This window comes from Saccostrea cucullata, unplaced genomic scaffold (genome assembly GCF_032062105.1).
Source record: "Saccostrea cucullata isolate Sc308-1 unplaced genomic scaffold, CSIRO_AGI_Scuc_v1 ctg445, whole genome shotgun sequence".
Lineage (NCBI taxonomy): Eukaryota > Metazoa > Mollusca > Bivalvia > Ostreida > Ostreidae > Saccostrea > Saccostrea cuccullata.
The window spans coordinates 155,580-177,375 of NW_026921564.1; the positions used below are offsets into that span (position 1 = coordinate 155,580).

The following is a 21,796-nucleotide window of genomic DNA, read 5'->3' on the forward strand; positions in this document are numbered from 1 at the left end:
TAAAAATAAGGATTTTTTTCAAATTGTACTGATTGCTAATAAATAAAGCATTACAATAATGTACATTTATACTAATGATAAAAGTCATAACAATGCATATTTCTTTATTTCTTTAAGCCAACTCAGTTGATATCATTTTTATCCCTTGAGATTTGAAATTTAAATGTCATACTATCAATTCCAGTGAAGTGTGTCCTACTGCTTAACGTCACTTTCTATTTTACTTTTATTTTTCTCCATAAAAATAGATTTTTAGGTTATGAAACCCTGTAATTTTCTGAAACCCAATACTTTTGAAATTGAACAAAATTTACACGGGTCATGCAAAAATTCTACGTTTGTCAATTTCCCCATTTGTGCGTCACGGTATCTCTTTAATGAAATTTTAAATATTGCAAATCTAGAGAACACTGCCTATCATCATTCAAAAAAAATGAAAATGATTTGCTTACTGCTTAAAATGTAAGAGGAGATTGAGGAATGAAAATCCCAGACGAGACACCATACATCTCTGATACAAGTGACACAACTCTCTTACCTGATCAGATGATGCAGGACGGTTCTAAATCGAAAGTTGATGAAATGAATTTGCCCTAGGCCTATATAAAAGCTTTTATTCGGTAAGTAACAGCCTATATAATAATTTCAATTTAATGTGCTCTTCACAAGAACCACTTACAAGTATATCTTGTGCTGACTGGCATTTTCAAAAAATGAGTACCTCAAACATTGCACATGATGTGTATACGTGCAAGGTACATACTTATCAGTATTTTCTTAAATTATCATGTGAGAATGTTGGATGCTCGTGTGAACTTCAATGAATTCAGTAAGTATTGCGAAAAGGATAAATATATTACTCGTTGTACCGGGTTAAAAGGAGAGTACAGACACACCCACAAATAGGACAACTAATATGTGGCATAATGTGCTGTGAAAATAAAATATGTAAATAACAAACAAACAAAATGAAATATGGGCATAACGAAAAAGTTTAAAGTCCATTCTAAATATAATACATATCAAGAGAAAAAGTAATAAGACGGGCTTGATAGAAAACATCAGAAGTTGGATCAGGTGTCGTTGAGGAGTATGCATCCCCTGTCGACCGATCACACCAAACGTGTACTCCCTTGTTAGAACGTTATCGTTAACGTTTTTTTTTTCTAGTTAAATGCATTACTTTTTAAATACTTTATGTTAAACTCTTTATTTATAGGGAATGTATATTTACCATTTATTTTATATTTTCCCTGTGTATAAATGAAAGCCAAAAGAACTTTTTGGACGGGAAAGGTGAACAGGTATAGTAACTATAATGATAATGATATTTAGAGCAATAGGAGCAATAGGAGTACATATTTTCTATCTCTCTATCTCGCTTCTTTCTCTCTACCTCTACGCAATTTAAAGTAATCCATAAAAATTCAAATCCTATTTTGCTGTTTTCTACAAATGAATTTATTTATGAGAGATAGGACTTCTAGAAACGCTCAAAATATTTAAGGAACAATGAGGATTGTTTTTTGTTTTTCTTTGGATTTTTTTTTTGTTGCAATTACTGGGTTTCTATGCAATAAATTCTTTGAATTATTTTCACACAAACCTTACATTTCTGAAAAAAATTATTTGTCTTGCACAGCAGCATTTTCTCTTGGAATTGTAAAAAGGCTTTTGATGAAATACGTAAAAAAGTTTAAAAAAAAAAACGTTTGTCTTTTCATATACAATGTACAACTGTATTACCGTATAACGGGTATTTTTTACGTGCTGCTAATTTTTACTTATTTTTACGAGTTTTATAAATCCGTAAAATTTAAACGCGTAAAATTTCACATAATTCATAAAACGTCCCGTGTAAATTTTCAACATCGTATGTATAAAAGTAATGCTAATCGTCATTAAGCTCACTCCCTGTAGGCTATATAATTAGTGTACTTAATTAACTTGTATAAGAATGGCTACTCGGAAAAAACAACAAGTAATTATCACACTCAATTAAGGGGCCCTCTAAGGGGTACAGGTAGACTTACCTGTATGAATAATCTACTAGAATTTAAATGAAATAATTGAATGAATTTTTAATTCAATTTTCTTTATTTGAGCACTAGTATGAATAAATATTTTGTATACATATTTTTTAAATAAATAATTTTACAAGCACAAAACATATTAAAATCTATAAATTATCTTGAAGTTCTATTGTTTAGCAGCACTGATTTTCACATTATATATTAAATAGCACTGTTTCACTTTCATATCACACATATTTACAATATTTACAAGTCTTTTAGTCCATCTCCAGATATCTGTATATATACTGTTCTGTAGCCTGTGTTGTTCTTGTATAACTTACAACTTGGACTGCATCATAAGCAAGTTCAGCACATCATTTTCTTTGACACTTGTTAAGATAGTTTTGCTTATTAAAAATTTCAAAGTGAACTGATATCAATTAACAGGTGCTTCATCAATTAGCTTATTAACTTAGGAATTCCTTAAAAATCAAAGTGATCTGTTTTTATCTCGATTCGTCTATATTTATTATAAAAATTGAAACATAAACTTCTGTATTTTATGATGATATAGAAGAATGTTTTAATAATTAAAAATGATAAATAAATGAATTAAACTAGACAAAACTTTATAGAAACACTTTATTTATCATACTTAAATATCTATATTATTTTAGGAAAAAAATCATTATCTTTAATTTATTCAAAAGAGTTTGAAAATGTAGCACAAAAAGGGGATAATAGTTTGTAAATTCTCAATCAATACTATTGAATAGTTTGGAAAAAAATAAAATTAAAGTACAATAAAAAATTATTTTTCTGAAATCTTAATTTTATCTATTTATATTTATTTATCTATTTTTTTATTCAGTATATTTCAGAAAATAAAAAAACCCTCTTAATTAAAACAAAATTGAATGAATATATCTGATTTTTAAATATTGCTTATCCAGGTAAACACAGGTAAGTCTACCTGTACCCCTCAGAGGGCCCCTTAATTGAGTGTGATAATTACTTGTTGTTTTTTCCGAGTAGCCATTCGGGGAACACACCATCTATAATACAAACATCGTCAATTAATTAATCAATTAGTCCTACCTGGACTGGTTACTTTTTTTTTTATAGTATTTTTACGAGACGCATAACTTCTGATAATGATTTAATAATTATACCCGTGTTTTCAATCTTTGACCCTTTCTTCTGTTTCATGTGCTTTGAATAAAACTTCGACTTCTTAATACAGGTACTTTCACTTCAATTATGATTGTTCGAGTTGTCTCTCTATGTTTTCGGTAAACACCAGACGAGCACGCGGCGTGCCTAGCTATGTGTTTTATAAAACATGAATAATTGAAGGGCACATTGTTCATGTTTTTAAAGGTAAATGATAAAAAATATACATTATGCATTGTTTATATCGTTATAATTTAATAAACCTCTCTCTCTCTTTCTCTCTCACACCGGGTTTTCGGACACATTACTTGTAAGTAAACGTGCTAACAACCACTGATCTGGAATTTTACATCTGATGATTTTTATTTTTACGGACTGTTGAATTCGTAAAAAATTAACGCGTAAAAATTTAAATCACCCTTTTTGACCCAAATTCGTAAAAATTTACAGCAGTAAAAATTACCCGTTATACGGTATATTGAAGTAAGGAAACTGAAACATAATTTAACTTCATCATTTTTAGATGTAGTCTAAAATTTCAAAGTAGAAGACCTAGCCATAATGACCTGCAACATCAGCAGAGCACAGGAGATCATTCTCTGCCACCTTTGTGACGCGAAAGCTGCTGCACTTCACTGTAATTCATGCCAGGTCAACTTATGTGAGGAGTGCGTAGGGAAACACTATCTGACGTCATCGTCTTCCGCACACGAGGTTGTTAAATACAAAGAAAGGAAATTCCATCTTATTTTCACTAACTGCGAGTCTCACAAAAGTGAAAAATGTACCGTGCATTGTGAAAACTGTGATACACTAGTTTGCATTAAATGTTTGACGGGGGTCCATAAAGGACACGAAGCTTCCGATTTCTCGGAAATAATTGATTCCAAAAAGCGCCAGATCGAAGAAAACACTGCTCACCTTGAAAATCTAATTCCTCAGTTTGACCAAGCCGATGTAAGGAACGCAACAAATTTGGCAGATTTTATTTCAAGATGTGATGAATTGCAAATAGCTGTCAACAAATGTGGAAAAGAATGGCATCGCATCGTTGAAGAAATCGTCGATAAAAACCAAAAAGACATCGCCAAGATGAAAGAAGATGGAATTCGAGAATTGAGAGGTTACCAAGACGAAAACAAGAACACACAGCAATTATTAATGGAGGCTGTTAGGCAGAATCGAAAGATAGTTGAGTCTGTCGATGCACCTGAGATCAACCAATACAAATACAAGGAAGGGGAACTGTTTCAGAGGAGACCTGTAGAAGCTGAAGTAAATTTACCAACCTTTGTTCCAGGACAGGTAATTTTTTCCGAACTACAGGAAAATTTTGGCAAACTTAACCTGAACAAAATTTCAACGTTAGTGCCTAATATTGCAACATCCTATACCGCCCCAACCAAAGAGAAACTGCTGAACGATGTTACTGAAATTGCAGAATTCAAGACAGAAGAAAATCTAAGGCATCTTTGTTGTACTGGTACAGAGGAAATTTGGGTAAGTTACGATAAAAAGGCGAGGATCGAACGTATGAACATACATGGATCAGTCATGAAGTCTTTTATGTCCACTTGTTTGGACTGGAATGGTTACCCAAGTGGAATTTCTGTAACAAGAAAAGGAGAACTAGTGTATACAGATAAAAAGAGTAGAACTGTTAATGCTTATCAAGATGGAAGACATATTTTTCTCATCATGGTAGAACAGGGATGGCAACCGATGGCAGTGTATTGTACAATATTGGAGGAATTACTTGTCTCTATGAAATCAGTTGATGATCGTGCATGTAAAATCGTCCGTTACAAAGAATGTACAACCATTCAAGAAATGGTCGAGGATAACCGGAGTGATCCGTTATATAAAGGAGGAAATAAGATGCTCTATGTGACGGAAAACATCAACGGTGATATTGTTGCTTCTGATTGCAATGCCCAAATAGTTGTCGTAGTTAACAGTACAGGTGCACTGCGATATCATTTTAAAGGACATAGGTCGTTCAAGGGTAAATATACTCCTGGCTCCATTGTCACTGATTCAGGAGGTCGTATCTTGGTGGAAGATGATGGGAATAATTGTATCCAAATCATCGATCAGGATGGACAGTATTTAAGACATCTGAATTATTGTGGCATACTGAGCTTAGATGTATTCGGGCGACTGTGGGTGGGAAAATTTATTGGTAAAAAAGTGAATGTAATCAAATATACAGAATAAAATGTAAGATACATGCATTGTACATACATTGTAGTTTTAGTCTTTAACCACAGAGCTTTTAGTAAATGTATGTATATATTGAGTAGAAATATATTTTCTCTAATTTTATTTAAGCGCAAAGCGGTAAAATGTGAATTTTTGAAAAAAAACACTTTAAGGTATAAATTTCATCCCAGAATACTGTTTCGATCTTTTCAAAGACTGGAGACCTTAATGTCTAGTTGTGTAGATTGAAATGGTCATTTCAATCGAGTGATATTTTGATTAAATGCGGAGAGCTATTATATACGGATAGAATTAAAAGAGCTGTCAGTATTGTCAGAGATGGCAGATCTACCAACTTCATCACGGTGCAAAAAGGATGGGAACCGCTAGGACTCTGCGGTACAAAGTCAGGCGACTTGCTGATCGCTTTGGGTACTTCTAATGTGGGAAGTTATAAAATTGTACGCTACGAAGGACAACAGATCAAGCAATAGATAGAGAAAGACGACCATGGGAATTCTTTATTTAAGGAGGGGGAACAGAATGTTCGCCAATTGGGATATATATGCTTGTGACGTCAACGCCAGGGCCGTTGTTGTGATAAGCAAAACCGGGAAACTCCGATTTCGATATAAAGGAATGGAAACGATGGAGAGCAACTTATCCCATGTACCATCGTCCTGGTGGGTGATAACGGGAATAAATGTATCCACATCATTGATAAGGACGGACAGTTTCTCTGGAGTCTGGAGGACTATGATAGATTAAGTATAGACGATCTAGGTCGACTCTGGGTGGATGAATCCGGAGGAAACGAGGTTAAAGTCTTCAAATACATCGAGTAGTGAACAACTTTTGTTACATGTGTTATAACTACACTCTCAACAGCAAAGAACTAGTCCCTCTATGCTGTAATGTATGTTTTGAATACAGTTAAATGTCAAAATAGCAGATGAGATATGTATGTAATGAAGTTTTACTATATAGTGTGCAAGTAAAGATGTTTGCAAGGGAATTATATAAATAAAATGTTTTGTTATTATCACATGTACTAGATAGATTTCCCAACCAACCAATCACCCCCTGCATATCCACCACCTCTCTAAAAAGAGAACTAGAGATACTGTGAGTACTGACTACTGAGTTTACAAAATGATACCCCCCTCACGTCTGCCTCCCATATGATTATAATGACCAAGTTCATGTTGTGCTCTAGGAGACCCGAAATAAGTGCCAGATCAAAATGTAAAACTAAAGATGCACAATGGCAATATATTATAAAGAATCTGTGAACGTGTCATTGAATTTTATTCAGTCATAAAGGATGAGGTGCGGATGAGAGAAAGGTACCCTTCAAAATTATAGAAGAATGGCAGTGCCCACGTTTTGCTCTGGGAAACCTAAAATAAGTATCCGATCAAAAAGTAAAATAAGGGGAGCACAGTGGTACTTTAATTTGTTACCAAGATTCTGTTAAGTGTCATTAAATTTCATTCAATGGTATAAGAGGAGTTGCGGATAAGAGATGAATACCCCAAAGTGTAACAGACCGACGGACGGACTTACAGACGGAAGGATAGACACCCCGATTACTATATACCCTCCCACTTTTCAAGCGGAGGGAGGGGGGCAATTTAAGAGAGCTTTGGGAAAAAGATATTTTGTTAAGTCGTTTTTCAGCCACCATTTGGCAGCGCTGTGGGTAGCTACAGAACTGCTGTAGAGTTATGGTTTTATACATTAATCTTTGACAAGTTATAGTCAAACACTAATATACGACCATAACGGTACAGTTCTACAGCTAGTTGTAGGAGAGGAGGGATTTCACCCCACTCTCTTTTTTGCAAAAAAAAAACTCCAACAAACAAACAAACAAAACACACACACACATTTGGCCCAGTTTGGAAGAAGTTCCTTAAATTGCCTCTCCCCCACCCTCATTCCTATTCAGACTATGGGTCTGATAATAAAAGTCACGGCTTCTCCTCTTTTTAGAGTCTAAATGGTGCGTTTTCTTCCGGGTGTTTTGATTCAAATGTTTTTTGTGAATTAAAATATTGTATTTTTGTACATAAACCTCTGTTTTAAGTTTTACTATTTTATTTGTTTAAATTCTTATTGTTGGAAGGTTGTGACATGATACTCAGGTGACCTATAAGACCCGTGGACCTCTTGTTGTACATAAACCCCTGTTTTAATTCTCACTATTTTAAGGGGGCTGGGTGGTCGTGGCCATTTTTAGACTATTTTGATCTCCATTAGAAGAAGAGCTCCATATAAAGAAATAATAAAATGATCAAATTTTAAAGCTAAAATTTATGAAATTTTTCTTTGCCAAATGACAGCTTAAGGTATCATTTCCCAAAGTTTAAGTTATATCTGGTAGTTAATAAAAAATAATAAGTTGACCCCCCTAGCCTCCTTAAAGACCCAGACGGAACACCATAATATCTCTAATACAAATGACATCTGTTACCTGATCACAGGACGCAGGACAGTTCTAAATCGAAAGTTGACGGAATAAATTTGCCATAGGCCCATCTAAAAGCTTTTAGTCAGTAAGTAACAGCCCATGTAATTGTTTCAATTTGATGTGCTCTTCACAAGAACCACTTACAGGTTTATCTTATACTGACTGGTATTTTCAAAAATGAGTACCTCAGACACGTTGTACATGTATTTGTATAAGTTGTACAAGGTGCATACTTATCAGTACAGCCACGTAGCATTGTTTTTGAAAGTGGGGGGGGAGTCAGAGAAATATTTTTTTTCACTTACCTGAAAAAGTTGACAAGCAAAAAAAAAAAAAAAAAAAGGAAAATTACCCAAAGTCGAAAATGGTAGTGGCCAACTTTTTTTCATTGTCAAGTTCTTTCAGTACCAATTTTTTAGCATTCAACATTACATTTCCCTTAAATATATTTCCTGTAATATACAGTGGGGGCCAACCAACCTTTCAGTTAACATTTCCTATGGTAAAAGTAAGGTTGGGAAAAAAAGTGCCCCCCTCCCTCACTGTGTAGAAACGGACTAGCGCAAAGTGCGTTACCCTAGTCCAAGATGGCGATAGGCACATACGCTTCGATTATTCTGCTCTAAGTTTCAGCGTTATACAGTCTAACATTATAATTTTTGTTGTTAAAATTGAAATATTTCACACAGAAGAGAACATATTTGCGAAAAGTTGGCATGAAATGAGCTAATTAAAGCCAGATTGCGTGTACAAAATTTGCGCATGATTAGGGTAAAGTAAATTTTTGACTAGGGTAAACATATTCTGAGCATTTTTGGTGACTAGGGTGAAGTAAGTGTAAAATGTCATTTGCCTTGTTTCAGGACCTAAAGGGTCCTATTTTGAGGGATGTTTACTCCTTTTTGGCACCTGATCCGACTTCTGGAATTTCATTTTCCAGGGGTTTGTGTTTTATTCCCTGTCCACAGATTTCTATTGTAATAGTTTGTAGTTTTCAGTGATAGATCATTGTTCGATATCTTCACCTTTTACATTCAGCATGAGACTCGACACACACACACACTTAAGGTCGTTTCTTAAATTATTACACATTGACATAACACCATGAAACTAAAAAATTCATTTTGAAATAAAGCGAGTGCAATATGGCGAAGTACTACTTTTTGCAGTTAGGTTTTTATAATCCTCAGTTTAACAAACTAAGTAGGAAAAACGGCGCTCTCTTTATTTAGATGCAGCGAAAAAAATCAAACATCTACCGATCAATTAAAGTATACAGAAAAGGGGGAGAGAAAGATTTTATTAATTTTCAATTTCTTTATTTTTTGTTTGCACTGACGTGTGCATAATGGCAAGAAGTGGGGTGTTTGTAGTATTCTTTCACTGGATCTAAGATCGGTAAATGGTGCAAAAATTAACACTGTTGTATCTACTGACGTAACTGGCATTTAGCATTTCTTCGAAAGAGAAAAATTAATACAGCTCTAAATTCTGGCTTCTGATTCTTAAAATTTCGGTGAGTTTTTTTCTTTAAAGGTGTTTCTTTAACAAGATGAAAGGCCAACTTTTCCCCAGACCATCTTCTTTCAGTACATGTACCACATTTTTTTTTGTTGCATAAAATACTATGTTATAACTCATATAAATTTACTGTAACAAAAATAAGGGGGGCAGTATTTCATTGAACATTTTCAATTATAGTAAAAGTTATGTCAGGCCTCCTGTCCGCCCCTGTTGCTACGTGCATTGGGCACGATCGAACTCTGTTTTGTTAATGTGAAGATTCACCTGGTGTGTTTAACTGCACACATCATTGAGCACAGACTGACAATACTGGTAAGTTGGTTTTGCTTTCTATTCTAATTTTTCTGGATTGTAGTTTGATAATTTTATAAATAAACATTTTTTTAAACTTCTCATCAGTGTTAAGAATAAAATTTGACTCAACATGTTAGGATGTATGAATGAAACGCGTCCCAAAATTCCTAGTTTCAAAAATTTGCGGATTTATAAAGTAAGTCTTCTTTAATTATATTTCCGTGTGAAATGCTATGGAAACATACTCCAAACAGACTCCAAATCTGATGTTGACACCAAAGTCCGATGGTCTGCAGGAAACCTCGATGCATGCATAGCTTGTTGTCGCATATAAGTTATGTAGTCAACTATATATATAGACAAAATATTAAACCGAGAATTTGAGAAAAGTCTGTGTCCAAGCACCTATGATAAAGTTACAAAAATATAATGTAAATAGAACATATAAAATCAGTATTATTATTTTTTTTATTATTTATCATATTCATAAATTAAGTACCATCCGAATAAACAACGCGTTTTTTTTTATTGACTTCTACGACTTTATGACATCAAATATAGGCGTCGGAGCCCCCCCCCTTTTTTTTCTGTTGGTCTAGCCCCCCCCCCCCCCCCCCCCGACTTTCAATTAGCCCCCACTTTCAATTTGCTTCCGACGCCCATGCATAACATTTGTCAAACAATACTAAAAAAGCCCCTCAAAATCATTTTGTTTGTGGATATTGATACATCTATGCCAATCATAGTACATCGTCTAAAAATGATTAATTTATATCCATGTACTCAGCAGTTTTATTCAACTTTTTTTTATATCGAGATACATGTACGTGAAACGATTAATTTTGCTTTCATTTTTCTATGCAGGGTACCAACGTTGAACTTTAAAAAAGTTTTTGTGTACGCCTAGCTACGCCCTGGAGAATATTGTAATTATATGTTTGAACACTATGTAATTATGAAATGTTCAGAAAATAATTACACGTATACTATTCAACATTTGAGCAATATCGTGTATGCAAATTGTGTTTTTAAAAAAAAAACCAATCGGTATATATATGTTATCTTTGTGAAAGCAGAAGTTTTTTTAATATTTTCCAGAAATTCTTTCTCAACTTTATTAATTGTATATTGCATTTGTTCTGCGTACCCTTAGTTTGTAGAATAAATAACTTTACCTAGTCTCGAAAAAACTTTACCCTAATCGCAAAAAAACAGTTCATAGACTTTACCCTAATCTACGACAAAACTTCGTAACGCGTTTTCTGGTTAATTACGCAGAGTTGAATGTTGTCTCTTTCTGAGCAAGGAAAACTGTTGATGCAAAGCAAAATGGTGCTAAACAAAGTAGGGGTTTTCATTAGAATTCACCGATATTTATTCATGAATATTTGAAGCGTATTTGCCTATCGCCATCTTGGACTAGGGTAACGCACTTTACCCTAGTCCGTTTCTACACAGTGCCCCTGTTGCTACGTGCCTGCAGTATCTTCTGAAATGATTATGTGAAATGGTTGAATGCCCTTGAACTCCAATGAATTCAGTATGGATGGCGAAAAGTATAAATTTAGGAATCGCTTTTACCAGATTATAAGGTGTGTAAAGACACACCCACAAATAAGACATCATGTGCTGTTAAAAATGAAATACGGGCATAACGAACAAGCTCAAAGTGAAAGTTTATACAATATACAGTTATTTGGCCAGTTCCGAATAAGAAACCGATTCGACGGTGCTACAAATATACTAGGAATTACTTCAAAATCTAAGTGTTATGTCAAGGTAGTTCGATGACTTGTGGAATTAAATATTGTTTCAGAAAAGTTCAGCCTTCCCTCAAAAAAATTTATTTCGCAAGTTACCATAGGTGTCCATTTTACCAGTTACGAATAAGCCGACGGGTTCCGGATACCCTAGAGATTCTTATTCAATTCAACCCTAAATTAAAAAATATACGTCCCAGACGTTATCCATTGGCATGCCTAAGAAAAGTTAAATTAATTCCTTACCAATAAATTATTTGTATTTCCAAAGGTTGAAGAGAAACTATAGAGGTATACTGTGGGCACTGAGCTCATTTTAATGATACCCCACGCCTCCTTTATGATTATTTAAGACAAAGTCCATGTTTTACTCTGGGAGACCCGAAATAAATGTCAGATCAAAAAGTAAAATAATGGGTCACAATGTCACAATGCAATAAAGAATATGTGAAAGTATCATTAAATCATATTCAGTGGTATAGGAGGAATTGCGGACAAGAGATGGATATACCTTTCAATATTACAAAGAATGGCAGTATCTATGTTTTTCTCAGGGAGACCAAATTATGTACCAGATCCAAAAATAAAAAAAAAGTGCACTTTGGCACTGTTAAACAAAGATTCTGTGAAAGACTCATTAAATTCTGTGAAGCCTCATTAAACTTCATTCAGTGGTAGAAGAGGGGTTGCGGATAAGAAATAGATACCCCAGAGCATATCAGACGGACGGACGTACAGGCGGACGGATGGACAAACATCCCATTACTATATACCGCTTCTTCCTGTTTTTCAAGCTGAGGTAGAATAAGTCACGTTTACAATGAAGAAAACATCGAAGAGTGAATTTATAATAGTGTTTAAAATGGGTATTCGGAACTGGTAAAATAAGAGCACAAAAATATTTCGATATCTTCCAGTGTTCTAAATATTTATTTTTGACATGTTTTTAGTATATGTTAGAGTACATATCAAACTTACTTTTGATACCTAGAACGTTGTTTTATGTGAAAAATTTATGCAGCTACAGAGGTTTTTCTGCAGACTTACGCGTTGCGGTGATTCAGATTTGTTGCATTGTAAAAAAGTGTCGACTGTTTCAAGTATGATAACGAAACCAAACTGAGGGCAAAAAATCAAAACTTCACATAATTCAAACACTCATGAATAAGCCTTCTTACCATAAAAATCAATTTATTTTTACACCGTTGAATTTATGAATTATAAGTCCTTAAATTACTAATTATTCGGAACTAGCCAAAATCCGGAACTGGCCAAACGACTGTATAGAGAAGGCTAAATGGGGCGGGCCTACGGGACTCTGTAGAAAAACATCAGAAGTTGGATCAGGTTCCACGGAGGAGTACTGTATACAAGGAAATTTCCGCCCCCGTTTTATTCCCCCCCCCCCCCCACTTTCGCCCTCTTCGTGATTGGGCGAATTTAAAACGAGGCGAACTCAAATTACCCAGCATAATTTCTTAAACAGAACTATGACTGGTCGAATTTAAAACGGGGCTAAATTGTCCACAAGCGCAAAAGGGCGAAAATAACACGGAGCGAAAATAAACCTGTATACAGTATGCATCCCCTGTTGACTGTAGAGATTTCATTGTGCAAATAATGGCCTAACAATTTCTATGAAAATTGTAAGCAAGTATTTTATCCTATGATAAATTTATGAACCATAGGACTTCCGAAATGATGACTTCAAACGAAAAGATATCCTTGTTTCATTAACTTGATGGTCACCAGCTTGACTCGTTTTAAAAATTGATCGCACAAAGAGCATGTACTTGCTTATTTAATTAATTGGGATACATAAACCCCATATACAGGTGGTAAGGGTATATTGCTACATAAGTAAGGGATGTGACGACAGAAAAGCCGAAGTCATCACAAAGTTTTGTTGTTATTACGCTACCGTTAACCACCGTATCCAACGGGTAACGCAGGGGAGTCGCTAAAAAGTATGGGGGAGTCGATTTCAACGTATGGGGGAGTCGATTTTCACCGCTTCGGAGTCAGAAGTGATGTGGGTCACGTCTTTTTTCGGTATATGTAAGATGTATTTACAAAAAAAACAACTATCCCACGGAAGGTAGCAATAGTTAAGCTTTCTGTTGGTCATTTGTCCGGCTAGCATATACGTCTAGTTTTCTCAAACACTTCGAAACTATTCGACAGATTTCATATTTACGTTGATCGAGTGGTTAAAACATGCATATTTTGCACAATCATCGACTTGTGTATGGATTATAACAGTTAAAACAGCAAAAGCAAACGTTAATCTCTCAAATGCAACAATTGAAATTTTGCTAGATTTTATAAAAATTAATAATTTAGACATTTTCTCTTCAGAAAGTAATGGTTACGTAGGGGGGAGTCGTTTCTGGAAAAACACAACGCAAAGGGGAGTCGCAAAATAAAGTGAAATGCATGACCTAATCTGGTGTTGTTTTTAGTTAGAATATATGTACAATTGGATTATATATCTTCGGAGCACATGAGCTTGGGGACAAGACCCTTCCCTAGCTCAGTATGTAATTTTCTTACACATCACAAAAATTCAAAAAGATCACGAACCCTCACTTTCAGCAATGACAGCCTCTCCATAATAAAAGAACAACCAGATTTATAATATGGAAAAATTCTTCATAATTATATCAACCATTTTTTTTTATTAGAAAAGTGGAAATCTCTGGCGCGTCATTCCCACCCCTTGACTTATTTTTTTCTTGGGGGGGGGGGGTTAAACTGGTACATGCTTTCAATTTGGTCGACATATAAATGATCTATTTTTATTTTTCATTTATCATATAAACACATCTTCAAGCACAAACGATGTATCTTAAATGAGAATATTTGGGATTATCTGGGGTTTACACTGTCAGTACTACATGTATAAATTCATAGACAGGGTTCGAGGGCAACATGCGTTTTTTTCGGACCGAAGAACCAAACTGTTTGCCCGAGGTTGTTAGACCGAACGTTTGTTTGAGGGGTCGTCAAAAAGCATTTTTGTCCGAGAACAATCAATTAATGAATCATTTTATTGTTTATTTTGATATTATCATGATGAAATTTTTTCACGCGCTCTGCAGTTTAAACTTGGTCAATTCCGTAAAGTTATGACTTTGACCCCGCCCACACACATGACACTGTGAAGTAAGCGGTGCCATAGCTCATCGACAGGTCCAACATCTCACTCCACTGTCAAGCAGATTTATTTGACCGCTCAGGAAAACAGTAGAAAGTCTTTACTTTTTTTTTTAGTTATAAAAGTTTTTCTTACAATAATAATTTTTCATAAGTTTGAAAAAAAAGAATTATAAACAACTTATCTGAAAATTTTTACAAGCAAAAGAAGAAGGTTTGAAGAAGAATCATGTTGCAACAGAATTTCTCAACCAAATTTTATTAACACATTTGCAAATATAACTATTTTTTAACTATTCTGCACGAAAACGTTGGAAGACCTTTCAAACGTGCCTGTTTCATGCAATGTATTTCAGAATTATTATTATGGGTAAGGACAGGGTCTGAAGTTCTAATTTTAATAAGAGCTATAAAAATTCACCAAGAAAACTAGAGGTACTGTGAGCAATGAGCTCACTAAATGATACCCCCCGCCTCCCATGCCATAATGGTCCATGTGTTGCTGTGGCCGGTAAACTCAAAATATGTGTCGGATCAAAAAGTAAAATAGGAGGTCACCAGGGGCGGATACAGGACTTGAAGTTAGGGGGGGGGGGAGCGAATAAAGTAGGCGGGGTGGGGGGGGGGGGGGCTGGGGACCCAGGGGGCGAAGCCCCGGAAGCTCATGGATTCCAGAGATTTCGTAGGGTAAAAATGAGGTCTACCGAGTAGACAATTTTTACATTTTCTAGACTAAACTATGATTAACCCCAACTTTGGCAATTTTAGGAGGCGCACGCCGGGTGCACGCCCCCCTTAAATCCGCCACAGTGCACAATGGCAATATGTAGTAAAGTTTCTGTGAAAGTTTCATTAAATTTCACTCAGTGGTATCAGAGGAGTTGCGGATAAGAGATGGGTAACCCAAAGCGTAACAGACAGACGGACGGGCGCACAGACATTTTAAAACTGCCTAACGGTTTTTAATTTTAAATGCTGATAATTTTGAAATATGCCACTGCTCATCCGTGCAGAAACCATATCAAATGACATGTAGTAATGTATATGAAGTATTGGTGTATACTCATGCACTTCACAATAAGAAACGATAAATACATGTTTTTATTTTTACATGTACATATTGCTTATATTGATCTTTATTCATATTGCATTTTACTAAAATTATAAAGTTATCAAAATAGTTATGTATGGAAGCATTTATATATAATTAGCAAAAGAAAAGAAATTTAAAATAAAAGTACAATTTATTTTTGCGACTCCCCTATGCGTTGTGTTTTTCCAGAAACGACTCCCCCCTACGTAACCATTACGATCTGAAGAGAAAATGTCTTAATTATTAATTTTCATCAAGTCTAGCCAAGTCTGAATACTTGCATTTGAGAGATTAACGTTTGCTTTTGTTGTTTTAACTGTAAAAATCCCTACACAAGTCGTAGATTATGCAAACTATGCATTTTTTAACCATTCGATCAACATAAATATGAAATCTGTCGAATAGTTTCGAAGTGTTTGAGAAAACTAGACGTATCTGCTAGCCGAACAAATGACCAACAGAAAGCTTAACTATTGCTACCTTCCGTGGGATAGTTGTTTTTTGTAAATAAATCTTACATATACCGAAAAAAGACGTGACCCACATCACTTCTGACTCCGAAGCGGTGAAAATCGACTCCCCCATACGTTGAAAACGACCCCCCCATACTTTTTAGCGACTCCCCCGCGTTACCCGTTGGATACGGTGGTTAACGCCTTTTTCTAGCTAGATAAACAGGTCGAGACCACTACCTTATTTGGAAGGCAATTTTCAACACGTGACTATATCTTCGTCACACCCGTTCGCCAATCAAGTGAATGAGTCACAAAGCATGACACTCTACTACGTGTTTACGATTCAATGGCGACACGTGGTTTTCGTCGGTTTCTGCATAATATTCACTTCGTCACAGGAAAACCCGTAGATCTTTTTTATCACTTTTTTAAGTCAGAAATTGAAAGATTACATTCCATGCTCACATGTAATATTGGAGTTGTTTTAAATGATTAATAGTTGCTTCGAAAGTTCGAATAATGTGCAAACGCTTTGACGTTTGCATGTACATTAAAAACTTTTTGATAATATTTAGGGGTAAATAATAATAGCACACCTTGTACTGCTGTCTAAAACTATGTACTTTATCGACACGATAGCACCTACATGTACGTCTCTTTGAACAATGGTTTTATCCGATGTATTAATATAAGTTGATATTAGACTTCATAAAGCAAATTTTGTAAATGTGAGCATAGAAATGAAAGATTATATATCATTTTAAATATTTCTTTCATAAATCTCAAAAAAGAATTGAAAATAAATTTCCAAGGGACAATTCAAGTTGACCTTTATTTTCAACACAGCTGAGTACTTGTAGGAGCCCACAATGCATTGCGACTCATTCATCAGTGGGCAAAGTAAACAAATAGCTAATTTACATGCAAATTTATGCTGACGTCGGAAAATCTAGTGGTCTCGACCTGATAAATGTATTACTAGTACTTTTATGCTTTTATATGTTAAACTCTTTAAAGAGGGAACGTATGTATACCATCTATTTTATATTTTCCCTGTGTAAAAATGAAAGACAAAGAACTTTTTTAGCTCACCTGAGCCGAAGGCTCAAGTGAGCTTTTCTGATCAAAATTTGTCCGTCGTCTGTCGTTGTCGTCGTTGTCGTTGTTGTCGTAAACTTTTCACATTTTCATCTTCTTCTCAAGAACCACTGGGCCAATATATATCAACCAAACTTGCTAAAAAGTATCCTTGGGTAAAGGGGATTCAAGTTTGTTCAAATGAAGGGCCATGCCCTTTTCCAAGGGGAGATAATTATGAATTAGAGAAAAATTAATGGCGTTTTTAAAAAATCTTCTCAAGAACCACTGTGCCAGGAAAGATAAAACTCATGTGGAATCATCCTCAGGTAGTGTAGATTCGAGTTTGTTCAAATCATGACCCCCGGGAGTAAAGGGGGGGGGGCAAAATGGCTGATCAAATTTTTACATAGGAATATATAGGAAAAATCTTTAAAAATCTTCTCAAGAACCACTTGGCCAGGAAAGATGAAACTCATGTGGAATCATCCTCAGGTAGTGTAGATTTAAGTTTGTTCAAATCATGACCCCCGGGGGTAGGGTGGGGCCAAAATGGCCGATCAAATTTTTACATAGGAGTATATAGGAAAAGTCTTCTTCTCAAGAACCATTGAGACAGGAAAGATGAAACTCATGTGGAATCATCCTCAGGTAGTTTAGATTCAAGTTTGTTCAAATCATGACCCCCGGGGGTAGGTTGGGGCCAAATGGCCGATAAAAGTTTTACATAGGAATATATGGGGAAACCTTTTAAAATCTTCTTTTCAAGTACTTCAAAGCCATGCTTAGTGATATTTATAGGGAATCATCCTCAGGTAGTGTAGATTCTAGTTTGTTCAAATCATGACCCACTGGGGGGTTAAAATTCAAGCCCCCCCCCCCTCAGTAAACTTTCAGTTCTGATCTGATATGTGCTTTTTCCTAGATAATTGCTCAGGTGAGCGATGTGGCCCCTGGGCATTTTGTTCACGGTAAAGGTGAAGTGTGATAACAAAATAACAAATAATTCCCCTAACTACATGCTGATATTTAAAACAATAGGAGTACTTTTTTATCTCTTGTTTCTCTCTCTACCTCTATGCAATTTAAAGTAATACATAAAAATTCATATCTTATTTTGCTGTTTTCCTCACAAAGGGTCAACATTCTTGACCTTGACCTTGTAGATTTCTGTACTTGTGAAAAAACTTTAACCTTGGCCATAACTTTTGAACGGTAAGGGATTGGGCTTCCATACTTCAAATATATAATTCTTGCGTAAAGACCCTTTATTGGATACCAAGAACGTTGACCCTTTGACCTTGACCTTTGAGTTTGACCTTGGAGCTTTGCCTACTTTTAAAAAAAATTAACCTTGGTCATAACGTAAGAACGGTTAGGGCTAGGGCTTCCATACTCAACATAAGTATTCTATGTGGCAAGACCTTTTATTGGATACCAATTACCTTGACCTTGGAGATTTTTGTACTTATTGAAAAAACTTGAGCATTGGCCTACTTTCAAATTTCAAAATTGTTTCCAGTGAGAATACCCTACTTTTGGTATCAATGAATTAAATTTGCAATTAAGAAAAGTTTAATCTTAGCTATGTTGCCACACGGGGACATAAGTGTTTCACAAACACATCTTGTTTCCATCCTTGAAATTATTTTGTGAAACCTAAGTTTCTAAGCAATAAATTTTTTTAATTATTCTTACACAAAGCTTAAGTTTCTGAAAAAAATTTCGCTTTGCACAGCAGCTTTTTTTTCGAATAAATATTAATACATGTTCATTAGCTTCATTCACAAAAAATGTAAAGGTCATTTGTCTTGTCATATCCGTACAGCTATTTTAGACCGAAGTAAAGAATCTGAAAAAATAATTTTCTTTCCTTATCTTTAGATGCGAGTAAAATTTTAAAGCAGAAGACCTGGTAATCATGGCCAGCAACATCAGCAGAGCGCAGGAGATCATTCTCTGTCATCTTTGTGATGCGAAAGCTATTGTACTTTTCTGTAATCCCTGTCAGGTCAACTTATGCGAGGAATGCGTAGGGAAACACTATATGACGTCATCGTCTGCCGTACACGAGATTGTCAAATACAAAGACAGAAAATCTCATCTTATTTTTACAAACTGCGAGTCTCACAAGAGTGAAAAATGTACAGTTCATTGTCAAATCTGTGATATACCAGTTTGTATAAAATGTTTGACAGGGGTCCATAAAGGACATGAGGCTTCTGATTTCTCGGAAATAGTTGAATCAAAAAAACGCCAGATCGAAGAAAACACTGCTCACCTTGAAAATGCAATTCCTCAGTTTGACCAAGCCGATGCAAGGATCGCAACAAATTTGGCAGATTTTATTTCAAGATGTGATGAATTGCAAATAGGTGTAGACAAATGTGGAAAAGAATGGCATCGCATCGTTGATGAAATCGTCGATAAAAACCAAAAAGACATCGCCAAGATGAAAGAAGATAGAATTCGAGAATTAAGAGGTTACCAAGACGAAAACAAGAACACACAGCAATTATTAATGGAAACTTTTAGGCAGAATCGAAAGATTATTGAGTCTGTTGATGCAAGTGCGATCAACGAATACAAATATAAAGAAGGGGAACTGCATCTAAGAGGACCTTTAGAAGTTAAAGTTAATCTACCAACCTTTGTTCCCGGGCAGGTAAATTTATCCGAACTATTTGGAAATTTTGGGAAACTTCACTTGACCAGTATATCAACGTCAATGTCTAATACTGCAGCATCCTATACCGCCCCAACCACAAAGAAACTGTTGGAAGAAATTATTCAAATCGCAGAATTTAAGACTAATGACAATCTAAGGCATCTGTGTTGTACTGGTACAGAGGAGGTTTGGGTGAGTTACGATAAGAAGTCGAAGATCGAATGTATGAATATACATGGATCAGTCAGGAAGTCTTGTATTTCCATTTGTATGGACTGGAGTGGTTACCCAAGTGGCATTTCTGTAACAAATAAAGGAGAACTAGTGTATACAGATAAAAAGAGTAGAAGTGTTAATGCTTATCAAGATGGAAGACATTCCTTTTTCATCATGGTGGAACAGGGATGGCAACCCATGGCGGTGTATTGTACAAAATTGGAGGAATTACTTGTCTCTTTGAAATTGGTGGATGATCGTGCGTGTAAAATTGTCCGTTACAAAGGACAAACAATCACTCAGGAAATGATCGAGGATAACCGGAGTGATCCGTTATATAAAGGAGGAAATAAGATGCTCTATGTGACGGAAAACGTCAATGGTGACGTCGTTGCTTCTGATTGCAATGCCAAACGCGTTGTCGTAGTTAATAGTGCAGGTACACTCCGATATCATTTCAAAGGACATAAGTCGATCAAGGGTAAATTTACTCCTGGTTCCATTGTCACTGATTCAAAGGGTCGTATCTTGGTGGAAGATGATGGGAATAATTGTATCCAAATCATCGATCAGGATGGACAGTATTTAAGACATCTGAATTATTGTGGCATCTTGAGTTTAGATACACTCGGGCGACTGTGGGTGGGAAAGTTTATTGGAAACAAAGTGAATGTGATTAAATATACAAAATAATAAAAAAGAAAGATACATGCATTGTACATACATTGTAGTGCTAGTCTTTAACCAAAGAGCTCTTAGTAAATGTATCCTTATATTGAGTAGAAATACATTTTTTCCTTAATTTGATTTAAGCGCAAAACGGTAAAATGTGAATTTTTAACAAAACACTTTAAGGTGTAACTTTTATCCCAGAATACTCTTTTAATCTTTTCGAATTGACAAGGAATCCAAATCAGATGACTGTTTGGATGTTAAGCATTTACGCATTTCTTCGTGTGCCCATGATGAAATGATTGTATCATGTTGTAAATTAAAAATTTTTATTTAGTAGTGGAGAAAATGCAAAATTTAAAACGTTACAACTTTCTTTTTTTGCCCTTCATCAACACCTTTTCAGTTCAAAAATTAAATAAGATAATAGACTGGTTGTCAAAGTGTATATTCCATTCAGGATGTTTTATCGAGGGAGTGGTTGTGTGTGGGGGGTAACCATATGGTCTCAAAATATTTTATAAAAGTAAGATTTTTTTTTATCAAATTGTGCTGTTTGTCTTGTGTAAGAGGAATTCTTGGAACTAATCGTCGTGTTCATTCCTGGAAATTAAAAAAATCATATTGCAAAAAAAAAAAAAAAAAAAATTCCTTCATCCAACATTATTATGAAGAGGTTACTGCTTAAAATGTTGGAGTTCTAGGACCATAGTTTTTTGTTGTTTTTTTTTTTTTATAAAAACTACCCTCATTTGGCCCCAGGATAACAATTGTAATGAAATGCTAAAACTACATTGCATATCTCGAGAACACTGCCTATCACCTTTCAAAAAATGAATTGCTAACTGCTTAAAATCTAAGAGAAGATTAAGGAACTAAAATCCTAGACGGAACACCATACATCTATAATAAAAGTGACACAACTCTCTTAACTGATCAGATGATGCAGGGCAGTTCTAAATCGAAAGTTGATGGAAATATTATGTCCTAGGCCTACATAAAAGCTTTTATTCAGTAC

General features: G+C 35.1%; 2 protein-coding genes across 3 annotated transcripts; both read left to right on the plus strand.

Moving 5' to 3' along the window:
* The first annotated feature begins 529 nt into the window (after positions 1–529).
* Positions 530–20,804, plus strand: LOC134260353 (uncharacterized). 2 transcript variants are annotated; one of them, XM_062742925.1, is made up of 2 exons: positions 530–620; positions 19,107–20,804. In XM_062742925.1, the coding sequence occupies exon 2, from the start codon at positions 19,144–19,146 to the stop codon at positions 20,797–20,799; it is 1,656 nt and encodes a 551-aa protein (XP_062598909.1). In that variant the 5' UTR covers positions 530–620; positions 19,107–19,143; the 3' UTR covers positions 20,800–20,804. The 2 variants fall into 2 exon arrangements, with proteins under 2 accessions (XP_062598909.1, XP_062598908.1); XM_062742924.1 differs by lacking the exon at positions 530–620 and adding an exon at positions 7,859–7,948.
* Positions 3,750–6,235, plus strand: LOC134260339 (uncharacterized). Its single transcript, XM_062742902.1, has 2 exons — positions 3,750–5,293; positions 6,028–6,235. The coding sequence occupies exons 1-2, from the start codon at positions 3,750–3,752 to the stop codon at positions 6,233–6,235; spliced, it is 1,752 nt and encodes a 583-aa protein (XP_062598886.1).
* Positions 20,805–21,796: the final 992 nt, after the last annotated feature.

Bases quoted from the DNA above. Each gene is read 5' to 3' on its own strand.
- LOC134260353 (XM_062742925.1), top strand. From the start codon at position 19,144: ATGGCCAGCAACATCAGCAGAGCGCAGGAGATCATTCTCTGTCATCTT.
- LOC134260339 (XM_062742902.1), top strand. From the start codon at position 3,750: ATGACCTGCAACATCAGCAGAGCACAGGAGATCATTCTCTGCCACCTT. The intron at 5,294-6,027 runs GTATTTAAGACA...TTCGATATAAAG, and splicing joins ATCATCGATCAGGATGGACA to GAATGGAAACGATGGAGAGC.